At 50.1% G+C, this 14283-nt stretch overlaps 2 protein-coding genes across 3 annotated transcripts in view; one reads left to right on the top strand and one right to left on the bottom strand.

Annotated features, from left to right (window-relative positions):
- The window catches only part of TRAP1 (TNF receptor associated protein 1), a 58440-nt gene extending 50409 nt beyond the window's left edge, over positions 1-8031 (top strand). Inside the window, exons 13-18 of the mRNA XM_087815684.1 lie at positions 867-1052; positions 1504-1642; positions 2123-2208; positions 3714-3859; positions 7453-7525; positions 7740-8031. Coding sequence (XP_087671810.1) covers positions 867-1052; positions 1504-1642; positions 2123-2208; positions 3714-3859; positions 7453-7525; positions 7740-7841 — 732 coding nt within the window. The 3' untranslated portion in view covers positions 7842-8031. The remainder of the gene's footprint in view (positions 1-866; positions 1053-1503; positions 1643-2122; positions 2209-3713; positions 3860-7452; positions 7526-7739) is intronic.
- The window catches only part of DNASE1 (deoxyribonuclease 1), a 43207-nt gene continuing 36902 nt past the window's right edge, over positions 7979-14283 (bottom strand). Inside the window, exons 6-15 of one of the 2 annotated variants that reach the window (XM_087815685.1) lie at positions 11881-13179; positions 11641-11726; positions 11056-11203; positions 10672-10760; positions 10413-10496; positions 9961-10076; positions 9549-9661; positions 9319-9473; positions 8667-8763; positions 7979-8421 (exon numbers count right to left, since the gene is read on the bottom strand). In XM_087815685.1, coding sequence (XP_087671811.1) covers positions 8368-8421; positions 8667-8763; positions 9319-9473; positions 9549-9661; positions 9961-10076; positions 10413-10496; positions 10672-10760; positions 11056-11203; positions 11641-11726; positions 11881-11943 — 1005 coding nt within the window. In that variant the 5' untranslated portion in view covers positions 11944-13179 and the 3' untranslated portion in view covers positions 7979-8367. Of the gene's footprint in view, positions 8422-8666; positions 8764-9318; positions 9474-9548; positions 9662-9960; positions 10077-10412; positions 10497-10671; positions 10761-11055; positions 11204-11640; positions 11727-11880; positions 13180-14283 lie in introns of those variants that run through there. The other variant, XM_087815686.1, reaches the window with a different exon arrangement.

The raw sequence follows: 14283 nt of genomic DNA on the forward strand, positions 1-14283 counted from the left end.
CAACCAAAAAATATAAGCAACAACCCTGGCCAGTTTTTTCAGTGGTTAGAGTATCGGCCTGTGAACTGAAGGGTCCCGGGTTCAGTTTCAGCCAAGGGCATATACCTCAGCTGCAGGCTCAATTTGTGGCCCTGGTTGGGGCAAGTACAAGAGGCAACCAGTCGATGTGTCTCTCTCACATTGGTGTCTCTCTTTCTCTCCCTCCACCTTCAATCTGAAAAGCAATGGAAAAATATCCTCGGGTGAGGATTTAAAAAAAAAACCAACAAAAAAACACATGTCCAGTAGTTACATTGCATTTCGGCCAACAGGAAGGAGAAGCACAAGCCCCTCCTTTAAGGGCCCATTCTCCAAGTTGCACATCCCACTTTCACTTGCCCCCTATTGGCCAGGACTAGTCACCTGGTTGGAGGAAGGCTGGGAAATGTGGACTTTATACCCATGTCCACATGCCCAGTGTGACTAGGAGGGGAAGGAGGATTCTGGGTCCAGGAGCAGTCTCTGCCATGGGGGGGTCTGCCCACTCCTAGGGTGCACACAGCTTGCCCAGAAAGCCCCTCTTCATGATGCCCGGGGCAACCTGGGGTGGAAGGTGTTCTCTGAGGTTCTGTGAACTTTTGATGTGGAGCTTACTCTAACTAGAGTCCACCATGGCCACTAGGGGTTGAGCCGCTCAGAGGCCATCCCTGGGCCAGGCCTCTGTGGGAGCTGCCCCAGCTGCAGAACCTGGTAGGCCCACCAGCAGGGGGTGAAGCGAGCAGAGCCTCTCCTCCCTTTAGCTATAGGCTTCCCAAGTCTGCCCAGCTGCTCTGGAGGCTTTCGGAGCGAGGACCTGGAATGAGCAGTGACCTGCCCTTTGTTTTCAGGAGGATATTGCGAAGCTGTTGCGATATGAGTCCTCGGCACTGCCCTCTGGGCAGCTGACCAGTCTCATGGACTATGCCAGCCGCATGCAGGCCGGCACCCGCAACATCTACTACCTGTGCGCCCCCAACCGGCACCTGGCTGAGCACTCACCCTACTATGAGGCCATGAAGCAGAAAAACACAGAGGTGGGTGAGCAATGGGGTAGGCTGCGACCCTACAGGCTGCTGGGGCCAGGTCAGAGGAGAAGTTGGGGTCTGAGCACCCAAGCTGGGGGTGGGGGGGTGTCTCTATGCTTAGTGGAAAATGGCTGAATGTGCCCAGGACTTGGGAAAGCCAAGCCGTGTGATTTAACATCCAGGGGCACAGAAGTCCAGGCTGAAGTCTGCCATCTAGTTTGTGTGTCTCTATAGAAGGTGACATGGGGCTCTCTCTATAGGTAGTCACTGTTTCTACTACTAAGACACAGCCAGAGTCTCCCTTCCCACCCTCTGGTAATCCCAGGAAGTCCCAGCAGCATCCGATGTGGCTCTTCCAAGGACTCGGGGCCCAGCCTGCAGCCCTCACTCCCATGACCCTCTCTCTGTCATGGGTGGAGTCTTCTCCAAGCCTGATGGAGATGTTCTTGGGCCCTCACAGGTTCTCTTCTGCTATGAGCAGTTTGATGAGCTGACCTTGCTTCACCTTCGTGAGTTTGACAAGAAGAAGCTCATATCTGTGGAAACGGACATTGTTGTCGATCACTACAAGGAGGAGAAGTTTGAGGACAGGTCCCCAGGTTGGTTCTATCCCTTTCTGGGCACAGGTGAGGATGGGACAGTCCAGGGGCTGACACTCTGCTGCAAGTCCTTTTCTGTCCTGCAACATGGGTTTAGAGGGATTTTCTGTCTCTCTTCTGTCTGGCGTTACCAGCCTGCACAAAAGCAGCTGCTAGGAACACCTTAATGATTAACAGAAAATGTTTCCAGTGCCCCTTCCACGTTGGCTTCCTAAGAGAATCCAAAAGTATCTTTTTAAAGCTGTAACAAAACCATATGTGGCTCAGGGCAATCAAAAAAGTCCTTCTGCAGTTCAATTTTATTGGCTGGATTTTAGATGGAAAGCATCTCTGGTGGCTTCTTTGCGCCTGCGCCCAGGGACGGGTGGGGGTGGGGCTGTTGGAAACTTGGCATTGGTTTGTCAACATTTCAGGCCCCTAGTGGGAATGAGGTGGGAATTGTGGAGATGGCCTCTGAACTCACTTCCTTCTCTCCTCAAGCTGATGACCGCCTGTCAGAAAAGGAGATGGAGGACCTGATGGCCTGGATGAGAAATGCACTGGGGCCGCGTGTCACCAATGTGAAGGTGAGGTCTTCTGGAGACAGGCCACTGCTCGGCTCCCATGGCTCGTGACCACACAGCTGGCTAGCCTGCTGGCTCTGAGTTGCTGGCCTGGTGGGACTTCTCCCAGTGGCAGTTGAAGCCGTGACACAAGAGACCAGGCGTGTCACTACTGCTTCTGCGTATGAGCTTACATGTATAGCCACGTGTGCCCAGAGGTGTTGATGGGGCAGGACAGGCAAGCTTGGCTGGCTTGTTTCCTCCACTTTATGGAGCAGGTGGGAACTGAGAGCGTGAAAGGTGAGCAGCCAGTGGCCTGGTGGGCAAGCAGAAGCAGAGAAGAGGGGTCCCCAGCTGGCCACCCCAAAGCCATCCTGGTCTAGGCTCCAGAGGAGCTGTGGTGGCATAGGACACAAGGGGTTCCACCCCAGCCCTTGGGAGCTCAGTCCAGCTGGAGTTCTTACTGGGGGAAGGGCTTCAGAGAGCTAGAAACAGACAGGTCCAGCTCAGAACTACAGAGAAAGCCAGCCACCAGAGAACAGGTATCCAGTGCAGGCTCACTGGCTCGGGAACAGTCCAGGAGTCGACCCAAGGGACGGGCGGGTGCGCAGGGTGTGGATGGCCAAGAGCAGAAGAGGATGGGCTTGGGTGGCTCTGTAGGAGTTAACAGCATGACTCTGAGGGGAAAGGATGGGCACAGATTGAGAGAGCTTCTGGTAGGAAGCGTTGAGAACCAAGGCATGTAGCTGGGATTTCTCTGTGCAACTCACGTGTCCACTCTTTACAATAGACTCATTTAAGTCTCAGGTGACTATGAGGGAGGTAGAATTATGCTCATCCTGTGAAGAACAGGAGTACATCCCCAGCTGGGATGTCATGGAGCTGGATTTGAGTTGGAGCTCAGGCTCCTCTCAGTACCATGCTGCCAGGAAGGGTGCGCCATGGGCCCAGCAGGCTTAGAGTCTCTGGTGTGAGTCAGGAGGCCAGAAGCCTGTGGGGTGGGCTAAGGGGAAGGCCTGGTCAGGGAGAGGGGGTTGTGACCATTTGCTGGGAAAAATGTATTCATTATGAAGTCAGGCCATAGGGAGCCACAGAAAGGGGGTAGATGAGAGGGATGTCTGCAGGAAGAAGGCTCCAGTCATCTAGAGGGACAGGATTGAGGGAAGGGACTGCAGACAGACGTGGGGAGAGGCTGGACCTGAGGAAATGGAACAGCCAGGCGTAGGTGGTCTTAGTTGCTGTAGGTCTTGGAAGTGGCCCCTGTGGAGGAGAGAGGTCCAGATAACTAACCAGGTGAGATGGACCTTGGACAGTAATTGACACATTAGAAACTGGTGGCTTTGCGGGGGTAGAAGAAGGGTGCCCCAAGCAGGATGCAGTTCCAGGAACTTGGTGCGGGCAGCAGTTCAGGCTCCCTCCTCATTAGTGGATGATTAGGAGGGAGGTCAAGACTGCCAGCCAGGGTCCCTCACTGCAGGATTCCTCAGCCCAGGGTCCCGCTCATGCCTGATCTCTGGCCTTGCTTACAGGTGACTCTTCGACTGGACACCCACCCTGCCATGGTCACCGTGCTGGAGATGGGGGCTGCCCGGCACTTCCTGCGCATGCAGCAGCTGGCCAAGACCCAGGAGGAGCGCGCTCAGCTCTTACAGCCCACCCTGGAGATCAACCCCAGGTAAGGCTGCCGGCCCCTTGGGCCCTCGATGCCCAGGAACAGCATGCTTGCTTCTGACTGCCAGGTACTCCTTTAAAATTGTGTTTTTATTCATAACATACAAGAAAAGTTTATAAAGCTTATAAATATAGTACCCATGTAATTAAACTATTCAATTTAACTTTAAACTATACCCATGTAAGGTAAATAAAAAATGGAACCTTGATGGCCCTCGGATGCTCTCCATTTTCTTACCCTTAGAATTTTGTCCCTCTCAGGTAACTGTAGTCCTGACTTTTGTGATAATCATTGCTTTGCTTTATGGTCTGTGCACCCTTAACAAGCTTAGTTTTGCCTGTTTATGTGAAGTCTTACTTTCTTCTCTCAGTGTGAGAGACCTCTGTCCCTGTGGAGGGTGGCTGTGGTTTGTTTTTGTAGCTGAGTAATATTCATGGATTCAATCTGCCTCAGCACAATTAGTTGTTCTGTTTTGACCGACATTCGGGTAGTTTCTGTTTGGAGCTGTTGGGGAACAGGTTGCTCTGAACATTCTTGTCTCTCTCTGACATGTGCGTATATGAGTTTCTACCAGATGTGTGCCCAGGTGTGAAACTACCATATGCTTAGCTGGGCTACGTCATGCCCAGTTGCTTCCAGCATGCTGGTGCCAGCTCCCCTCAGCAGAGCATGAGAACCCACAGGTCCCTACTTTTACTTAAGGCCTTGGCCTTGGCTTTCTCATGACACATCTTATAAGACTATTTTTTTTCCTGTTGGGTTCTTTTTTAAAAATTGATTTATAGTTTTATTATACACTTTATCAGTTGCAGATCTCTCTTCCCACTCTTTTTAACCTGTATTAAGGTGTCTTTTGATGAGAAGTTCTCAATTTTAATATAATCAAATTCATAAACTTTTGTTAGAGTACCTATCACCAGCCCTATCCAGTTTTCTCAGTGGTTAGAGCGAGGCCTGTGGACTAAAGGGTCCTGGGTTCGATTTTGGCCAAGGGCATGTGCCTCAGTTGCAGGCTCGATCCCTGGCCCTGGTCGGGGCACATGTGGAAGGCAGCCAATCGATATGTCTCTTTCACATGGATGTTCCTGTCTCTCTCTCCCTCCCTTCCACTCTCTCTGAAGAGCAATGGAAAAAATATCCCCGGGTGAGGATTAAAAAAAAGAAACCTCTCACCAGAACCATGAATGTATTTTGTCCACCTCCCCAGCAACCCACATGGCTTCTCCGTCCCTCGGGTACAGGTCCGTCCGGTCTGTTGGTCTGTCTTGAGCAGTACTGCGCTCCGTTTCCCCCACTCCTCTGCTTTCAGTAAGCGATTGCTCCCTTTGTTTTCCTTCAAGGATGTCTTGGCTACTCTAGGTCCTCACTTGTATATAATTTCAAGAGTTAGTATCTTTATGATCAGTTTTTTCCACCCATGTACACAGTATATATTTACTAGGTCTTATTTAATGTCCTTTGGTAACATGTTTTCTGTAGAGTTCCTATACATTTTCTTATAGTTACTCTTTGATGTGTCGTATTTCTTGGATATTTGGAAATTTCATTTTCTAACTATTGAAGACAGGTTTGTTTGTTTTTTAAATTGACTTTGTATACAGCAATAATTTTTAAATGAAATTAAACAATTCACCAAAAATGTTAAAGAAATTTAAACAAAATCCATAATATTATCCCTCACAATCCACTATAGCCGATTTGTTATATTTTCTTTTGGACTTTTATCTCATATTTTGTGGGTTCTTTTATAGTACATGTCAAATTTTTTCATTTATCATTTTATCATAAGTATTTTTCCATGTTGTTTTATAACCATAAATTTTTTCATAAACTACTGGGGAGTAGGGGGAAGTGCCTTTTACATTTTCTGAACCAAATGACTAGACATGGTACTGGGTGAAAGATGTTAAACTGGCTTGTGGCTGGTCATGCAGCATGTCAAACACCTTTCCATAGAGCTGTTCCAGTTTGCGTGATGTGTGTGCCTCCCTCCCCAGGAAGGAATGCGGCTTCCAGCTGAGTCCCTGATGAAGATGGATGCTGATGCCAACTGGACACCCACTCAATTTAACCAGTTCTGGCACAAAAGTAGTTCCATAAGAATGGTGCAGAAGTGCTTGTTTCTGTTGCCAAGACTTTTTTTTATGGCTATTTGCTTTTAACACTGGTAGTAAGTTCACATGGCTGAGAATTCAAAAGAATCAAAGTTTATAGTGAAATTTCCCTCCTACCTTTGTACCCAATACAAAGATACTGTGTGTGTGCAGATTCATCTGTGGCTTCCTCTGTTACACAAGCAGTAACTTGCTATACAGGGGCCCTCACCTTGCTTTTTCTTTTTTTTAAAAAAAAGTTTTTATTGATATTTGAGAGAGGAAGGGAGAGGGGGAGGGAGGGAGACAGATCAGTTGTCTCCTATATGCACCCCGACCAGGGACCAAACCCAAACTAGGCATGCACTCTGACTGGGAATGGGACTGGTGACCTTTCAGTGCATGGCATGATGCTCAACCAACTGAGCCACTTGCTTTTTAAAAAGTGTTCATAAATAGTGCTATGAGGAAAGGGAAGTACTAAGTCTCAGAGCACCATCCATGTTTAATTTTTATAGACTCCAGCTGTCCTCTGTAGCAGTTAGACAAATTTGTTTCCCCAATGCCTTCAGTTTTAGCAATCTTCTCAATTTTTGCCATTCTCATAAGTGAAAAATTATAATTTTGATGTACATTTCTTATGAGTAAGGTCAGACACTATATTTATGGTATTTTTTCCTGTGCAGAAAAAAAATTTCCAATTTTTATGTTGCCAGTTATATAATTTCTTTTTGACTTCTGGGTTTGTGCTTTGCTTGGGAAGGCTTTTCCTTCTGAGATTATAAAACATGTCTTCCGTTTTCTTCTAAATTTTTACATTTAACATTTGATCTTGCTGGAATTTGCTTTGGTCTAAAGAATCGGGTGGGAATCCAACCTTATTGGTTTTTTGGCCAGTTACCCTGTCTTTTCCCTCTTGTGAAATGCTATCTTTAATCAGGTACAAATGAAATTCCCATGTGTGTATGACTCTATAGATTGTTGACTTTTTTGCACTTAGTTGTTGCCTTTTCATTTTCCAGAACTAAACGGTTTAATTACTGTTATCTGGGACTTTCTCCTCCAGCTTCTGGCTCTTTCCTTCCATATTTACTTTTATTTATGAATTTTATATTAGATTATTTAGGTATAAAATTAAACTTTAAGTATAAAAGAATATACACACATATATATTGTATACGTACGGATTAATTTACAGTCTCTTTAAGCACTGACATATATGCCTTTCTAAGTATTTTTTTCCCCTTCAGTGTTTAGTTTATATTAATTTTGGTACTTACTGCATTTTCTAATATCAAAACTCCTGTTTCTCTGGGTATATAATTAATCATATTATCTGTCAAAGATCATTTACATCTTTTTATGTGTTTTATTTTTTTATACTGGACTGTCCTATTACACTTTTTTGAATGTTTTGATAACTCCAACATCTCAGAAGGTAGAGGCCCTTGTGCTGGGTGCACAGCCTGGCTGAGCTCACTTCTGGGGGTTTCTGTTGTGCAGGCACACGCTGATCAAGAAGCTCAGCCAGCTGAGAGAGAGCGAGCCTGACCTGGCCCAGCTGCTTGTCGAGCAGGTGAGTCTCCTGGAGACTGGCTGAAAGAACAAAGGGCTGCCACCTCTGCCAGCCTGCATTCTGCCTTTGTGGTTGGACAGCTCAGTTTCCTCTAAAACCCAGTTTTTAAGAAAGAGCAGCTCTCTTCCTTTCTTCTCTCTGCATTATAATATCCCCAAGTTGGAGCTAGGACAGGGTCCCCCTCCCATTAACGAGGTTCCACTCTGCTTTTCAGATCTATGAGAACGCCATGATCGCAGCAGGGCTTGTCGATGACCCCCGACCCATGGTGAGCCGCCTGAACAGCCTGCTTGTCAAGGCCCTGGAGCGACACTGATGGTGAAGCACAGCAGCTGTGAGAGCCCCACATCTTCCCTGCAGTGTTAGGGCTCAAGGGGAGGTCACAATGGAACTGTGTGCTTCTGCCGTGGGAAGAGGAGCCGAGAAGGAATGACTGGATGCCACCAATGAGAACACCCCCTTTTGAGCTTTATTTACTTAAATTAAAAGGTATTTCTTAATCTAAATGTTGGACTTTGTGTGCATACTGACAGGGTAAGTTACTCTGGTAACAACTCCATGCTTACGATGGACACAGGTACAGTGAGAAAAAGCCTACTTTCCATCCCCTTCCTCAAGCTGGTCAGAGGGACTGTAGGAAGGGGAGGGTGGGGGCGCAGAGCGGGGGTGCTGGCCCTGTGCTCAGGGGACTCACACTGGTTTCCTAAACCCCATCCCCAGAACCTGAATGTGACAACAGGACCAGCCGCCATCTTCAGTTCTTTGTGCAGGTCCCCAGGAACAGCCACAGGCAAACTACAGAAGCTAGAGGTCTCCAGCCAGGGCCTTGGGACCTGCTCTTGTCAGGCTCTCTTCAGCGTCACCTCCACCGGGTAATGGTCACTGATGGCTTGGGCCTGTGGAGAAACATGCATTGAGCACAGGGTTGCCCATGTGGCAGTACTCCCCGAGGGCCAGGACTTGCACCCAGATACTGCACTGTCACATCTGCTGGGAAGAGGCTCCCAGGGGTGAGGACAAGTGGTTCTTTCAAGTCAATGAAAAAAGCAGCGATTGCTAAAAGTCCCATGGGTCGGGATCTCGCTCCACCCCTGCGTCCTAGGCCCGTTAGAGCTATAGCCTGTAAAGAACAATCACGTACAGTCTGGTTGCTCAGTCCATATGCGGCCTGGAAGTCAAAGGGACCAGCTGAGTCGGGAACGATGGCATGTTGGAGCAGAGCTCCGGCAACCACAATCCTGCAGCGCCAGACATGAAAGAAGTCCTTCAGCCCACTGTCTGGATCCATGCACTTAAACTTCAGATCCCAGCAGGTCCCCCCAGCTTATCCCAACAAGCCTTCCCCCAACAAGCTGAGGGACCTGAGCACCTCACCCAGCCCAGGCCTTTGCTGTTGCAGCTCCAAATGAGGAACCTGCAGGAGCCAGCTCCTATACATGGCCCTGGGGTGTCCCTGCTCAGGAAAGCCCCCCCTCCCCCGACCAGCCTTGTACCTGGCCAGACTCAGGTCTAGGTGTGCCCAAACTGGGCACCACTGGCTGATCCATATACCTGAGGCTGCTCAGAGGAGCACACTAGCATCGTGTTATCCCTACATGTGCTTTTCCTAAAATTAAGGAATGCTGCTTTATTGTATTTCATAAGGGGTCCAAAGCTCAGGAGGGTGAATGTCTCAAAGGTCTTGGGAACCATTTCTGAAGCTGGGCTGAGATGGAAATCATGGCTGCTTGTGGAGGTATCCCCATCCCTACCCTGGGCCTACAGAACCCATTGGGGGCGTGGACCCTGCTCACCTGTCATAGGCACAGTGTGTGGATGTAACCGTGGTGTCACTAGTGTCAGGAATCAGCCACTGGAAGGTGGGGGTTGTGCGCAGGCGGATGGATGACCAGTGGGAGGGGGTCACATAGCTGCAGCCAGCGTTGAAATCACCCATCAACATGATGTCCTACCAGGAGACACTAGCTGATTGGCCCAGGGACACAGGGCCCTTAGGAGCTCAATCCAATGTGTGGGGCCTCACCTCTATATCCCACTTCTGCCGGACATCCAAGTAGACATCATAGAGAGAGTCAATCTCAGACACTGCATCCAATGGGGCCGCATGCAGGGGGATGATGGCAAACTCCTTGACCTCTGTGGAGAAGGTGGTCATGCTAAGCAAGGAGGTGGGGGCAGAGTTGGGGGGCAATCCTGGTCCGAGGATGGACACACGAGACAGTACTGGGGCAAAGGGTAGAGGGTGGACGTTTCCCTAAGTAACTTAAATAAGACCAAAGCACTAAGGATGGGGAGGGCACCAAGCTCCCCAAAAGGGTGCATGGCAGGGGCATAATATGATGTGGGTCTTCAAGGTGTTCTGGGAAGGGTCACATAGGGCCCTCTTGGCCAGGCAGGGCAGAGGGCAGAGGAGCCTCTGTGGCAGCAGCACTCACGGGTGAATGGGGAAGAGAACTTGACAACAGCTGGCTCTCGGCTGAAGGTATCGTTCCCACAAGGCTCGCAGCCATCGTCATACTGGTAGCTGTCCAACACTGACACCTGGTCAGGCCTGTGGAAGGCCAGGCCAGAGGGTGCTTAACCTGGGGCTGGGGGCACTGCCTCATCTTGCTAAACACACCTGTTGCGGTGGGTGGGGGGCCCAGTCTAAGTTTGGGAATCACACAGACCCATCAGCCCAGAGCTCCTCATCCATGTCCTCCTGCCCAGGTGGTGAAGCCTTGGGGCATAGCAAGCACCTGGGGAGGTGGGTAGCCCAACTCGGACTCTGCTCTCTGGCCTCCAGGTCTTGCCCCCACACCCGGAGGAGAGGCTCATGAGACATCCCCCCACCACTTTTGTCAGCGACCTTGAAGAAGGCAACCACGTCTCAGCACCTGGGTTTTACCTGAACACGAAGAGGTAGCGCTCCTTATAGCTGCTGCGGCCCAGTGGCTCACTGACTATGTACTGATAGGTGTTGGGGTCATCCCTAAATTGAGAAAACAAATGTACCAGTCAGGGGACTCACAGGAGACATCCTGCAACCTACAACAGGGCTCCTGATCACATCAGTGTCCCTGGGGCATAGCCAAAGTGGCACTATGCCATGAAGGGATGGTCACCATCCCCATGTGCTTCCCCAGGACCCTGCCACCTTCACGCACTGATTGAGTTTGTCCAGCAGCTTCCCCACGGCTGTCAGGTGGCTGTCTCTGACTTCTTGGACCAGGGCAATGTCATAGCGACTCAGGATCTAGGGACAGGACCACAGTGGTGCTGAGCAGGGACAGGCTGGGCGGAGATGGGGGTTTCTGGGCCCTGCCTACTCCAAATCCCCGCAGGAGCCAAGCTGCTATTCCCAGGGTGCTTTCACATCAGTTTGGCCTGCAGCCTGATGATGTCAGCCACAATAGTGACAAAGGCCCTGGTCCCCACAGCTGACTGGGGGCTGAGAGCAGAGGTCTGAGAATTTGATCACCTCAGGACTGACCATTGGCCCAATGTTCCCAGGGCCTGGGTTCCTTGGGGATAGGCTGGCCTGGACCTACCTGCACAATGTAGTTGGAGAGGGTGGCATTGGACATCTTGGTCTCCCCAAAAGTCTGGATGTTGAAGGCTGCTATTCTCAGGGGCAGGGCCACGTGCAGCACACCCACCAGGGTGAGCAGCACCCCCATCAGCCTGGCACCCTTCATTCTGGAGGAGGAAGGACATTCCATGTGGGTCTGAATTAGCAGAGACAGTGCCCCATCTTCCCTCAGGGCCCAGCCACATGAAGCTGGTGGAGCCCAAGGCTGAGTAACTCTTCATGTGAAGTGCTGAGCAGCCAGGTGAGCCTCAGCCCTCTCACCAGCACCCAGAGCGCCAGACACCAGGACCAAGGAAAGGACTCCGGGGTCTTCTCACCTCTCTACCCACCAGAAGACAAGCCCCTTGTGAGGGTCACCAGCCTAGGGAGGTGCTTGGGCTAGTGGGACCCTGGCTCACTGCCCTCCCTGCTAGAGGCACCCACCTAGCCAGAGCTCTTTCCAGCTTGGCCAGTCACCCAGAGGGACCCTGCTAGGCCCCAGGCTTGGTGCCTACCCTCCACTGGCCACAAGTCACACAACTCTTGGAACACTACACACACTCACCTGAAACGTGACTTCCACCAAAGATGATGGGAATTCTGCCAAGAACCAGGAATTGATACTCTGATACCAATTTTCTCCTTTTGTTGCTTTAAGAAAAATAATTTGCAAAGGGAAGTCTATTAAGAAACAGAGCTGAGAGGCCCATGCAGAACTGCTACAGCACTGAATCCCCAAATAGAATGCTCGTCTCCCCTGGGATTTTAAAGGTTTAGGTGGCTGTGACCTTTCCAGGGGCATCACCTGAAGGACGCAGAACAGTGGTGCTGCCTGTGTGGCTTTCCCACACAGGTGAGTGGTTGGCATGTGTTTGTTTTAACAGGCACAGATTCCTGGTGCTGTAAAAAGAGCACCTGATGATATTTGCACTTCGTTTTAAAAAGTCTAATAATTGGGCCAAAAGCTCGTGTGTCCTTCACACATGCTGCTCTCCCAGGGACGGGGAGCAGGTGTGCTCTGGAGAGGCGGGGTCCTGGCTCTACTCCGGTTTGCAGGACTTGAGATGACCTTGGAGCCAGTGGTCAAGGTTCCACACTGAATGTTGCAAATGGAGTCCATAGTGACTACTCTGTGGCCCAGGAGCATACCAGATCTCTTAGCAATCCCAACCACTGCTTCTTAATCTATTAGCTGTGAAGGCTGCAGGTACCTTGGCTAGAAGCTGGGGCTCTATGGGGTACATGTGCGATGCAGCACTGGGAGCTGTAGGTCTTGGGTGCCAGGCCAGCAAGGCAGTAGAGAACATTCTGAGGCAGGAAGACAGCCTGTGGGTTCCAGGCACAGGTGACCCGAGTCACAAGGACACTGTCAGGCAGCAACTATGAGGTTTCATGATAGGCCTTGGGTCCTGTCATTTCTTTCTGGAATCCTTGACTTTCCCATTTGTATTCATTTCTTGTGGCTGCTGTAATAAGTCACCACAAACTTGGTGGCTTGAAACAATAAATTTATTCTCTAACAGTTTTAGAGGGCAGAGTCCAAAATCCATTTCACTGAGCTGAAATCAAGGTGGTGCGAGGCCACACTCTCTCCAGAGGCTCTATGGAGGGTCCTTCCTGCCTCTTCAGCTCCTGGGACTCCTGGGGTTTCTGGCTTGTGGCTACATCGCTTCAGTCTCTGCCTCCATCTTCATGCTGCCCTCTGTGTGTCAATTCTCCCTCTGCCCCCTCTCATAAAGATATAGGTGATTGGATTTAAGGTTCTCCCAGATAATCCAGGACCGTCTCCCCATCTCAAGATCCTTAATCACATCTGCAAAGTCCTTTTTTTGCTATTAAGTTTCAGATTCCAGGTTTCAGGTTCACAGGTTCCAGGAATTAGGACATGGGGTGCCATGATGCAGCCCACCGCCCCATCCAAGGGGGCTCTGCCCCATGTGGGGAGAGCCGGGTTCCTCCCTGGGTTGGAAGGGTCTTGCTGTACGAAGGTGGGTGCAGGGCTGCAAGGGGGCTACAGGTCTAGGAGCAAGGGTAGCTTGAGGGCAGCAGTCAGTAGGGACCAAGGTCTAAGTCACAAAAGTGCCACAGATCAGGCCAGCTGGTCCTGCAGCAGGGGACGCGGAGGGGATTAAAAGCAGTTCATTAGGTAAATCAACCTCACAAGACTAGAACCAACTGAAGAAATGAAAACATGGTGACAGACAGCTCTGGCTGTCAGCATGAATTCTAATGAGCTCATGTGTCCCTTCATAAGGTATCCGTAAGATGAAATCAGGTGGCCTGGTCCTCAAGTTTCCAGGAGCCCCATTGCAGCCTTTTGCAAAGGTTTGACAGCTGATTCTCCCATTTTCAATCCCCAAGACTGGGATAGCTTTCATTTTTTTAAATCCTCACTGAAGGATATGCTTATTGACTTTAGACAGAGGGGAGACAGAGAGGGAAACATCAATCTTAGAGAGAACCGATTGGGTGCCTTCTATAAGTGCCCAGACCAGGAATCGAACCCACAACCTTTTGATGTACAGGATGATGCCCCAATCTATTGAACCACACTGGCCAGGGATACCTTTAAGCATGTCAAAATCCAGATGCCAACCACCAAGCAAGACACTGGCCTAGATCCCTTTCTTTCATGTGTTTCTTTCCTGGACACACTTGCCTGACATTTTGAGGGGAGCATGTGAGCAAACACAGAAGGGGGGCCTGGTCCAGTATTTGGCCAGACATGGAACACTGACCACAGGTAGTACAGTCGTGGCTCATACTGCGAGTACCCTGCCCTTCCAGTTCTCAGTACATGGGACTCAGGTACCTGTCTGTAGGCACTTGGGCCTTCCTCTGAACCAAATGCTGCCCTTCTGCTCTGAGGGAGCTCCCAGCCACTGTCCCTGCCCTCTTCCCAACATGCCAGAAGAAAGGTCCCAACCTTGGCCCCACTGGTACAAAGTGCCAAGCTCTGTTGCCATGTTGGCTGCCCTCAGAGTTGGGCCTGCATGAGAGGCAGCGCAGCCCAGGGAAGAGCCCAGGAGTTAGGGATTTGAGGCCCAGAACAGGTTCATCCACTGAATCTTCAACCATTTTGTGCCTCAATATCTTCATCTATAAAAAGGGGATAAAACCATCACTGCTTTCCTCTTAAGGATCAATGGATATAACATTACTCCACAGAAGAATCATTCCACATCTCCTTAAAAATCCATCCATCCCT

This window comes from Miniopterus natalensis, chromosome 3 (assembly GCF_054644295.1).
Source record: "Miniopterus natalensis isolate mMinNat1 chromosome 3, mMinNat1.hap1, whole genome shotgun sequence".
In the NCBI taxonomy this organism is placed as follows: Eukaryota; Metazoa; Chordata; class Mammalia; order Chiroptera; family Miniopteridae; genus Miniopterus; species Miniopterus natalensis.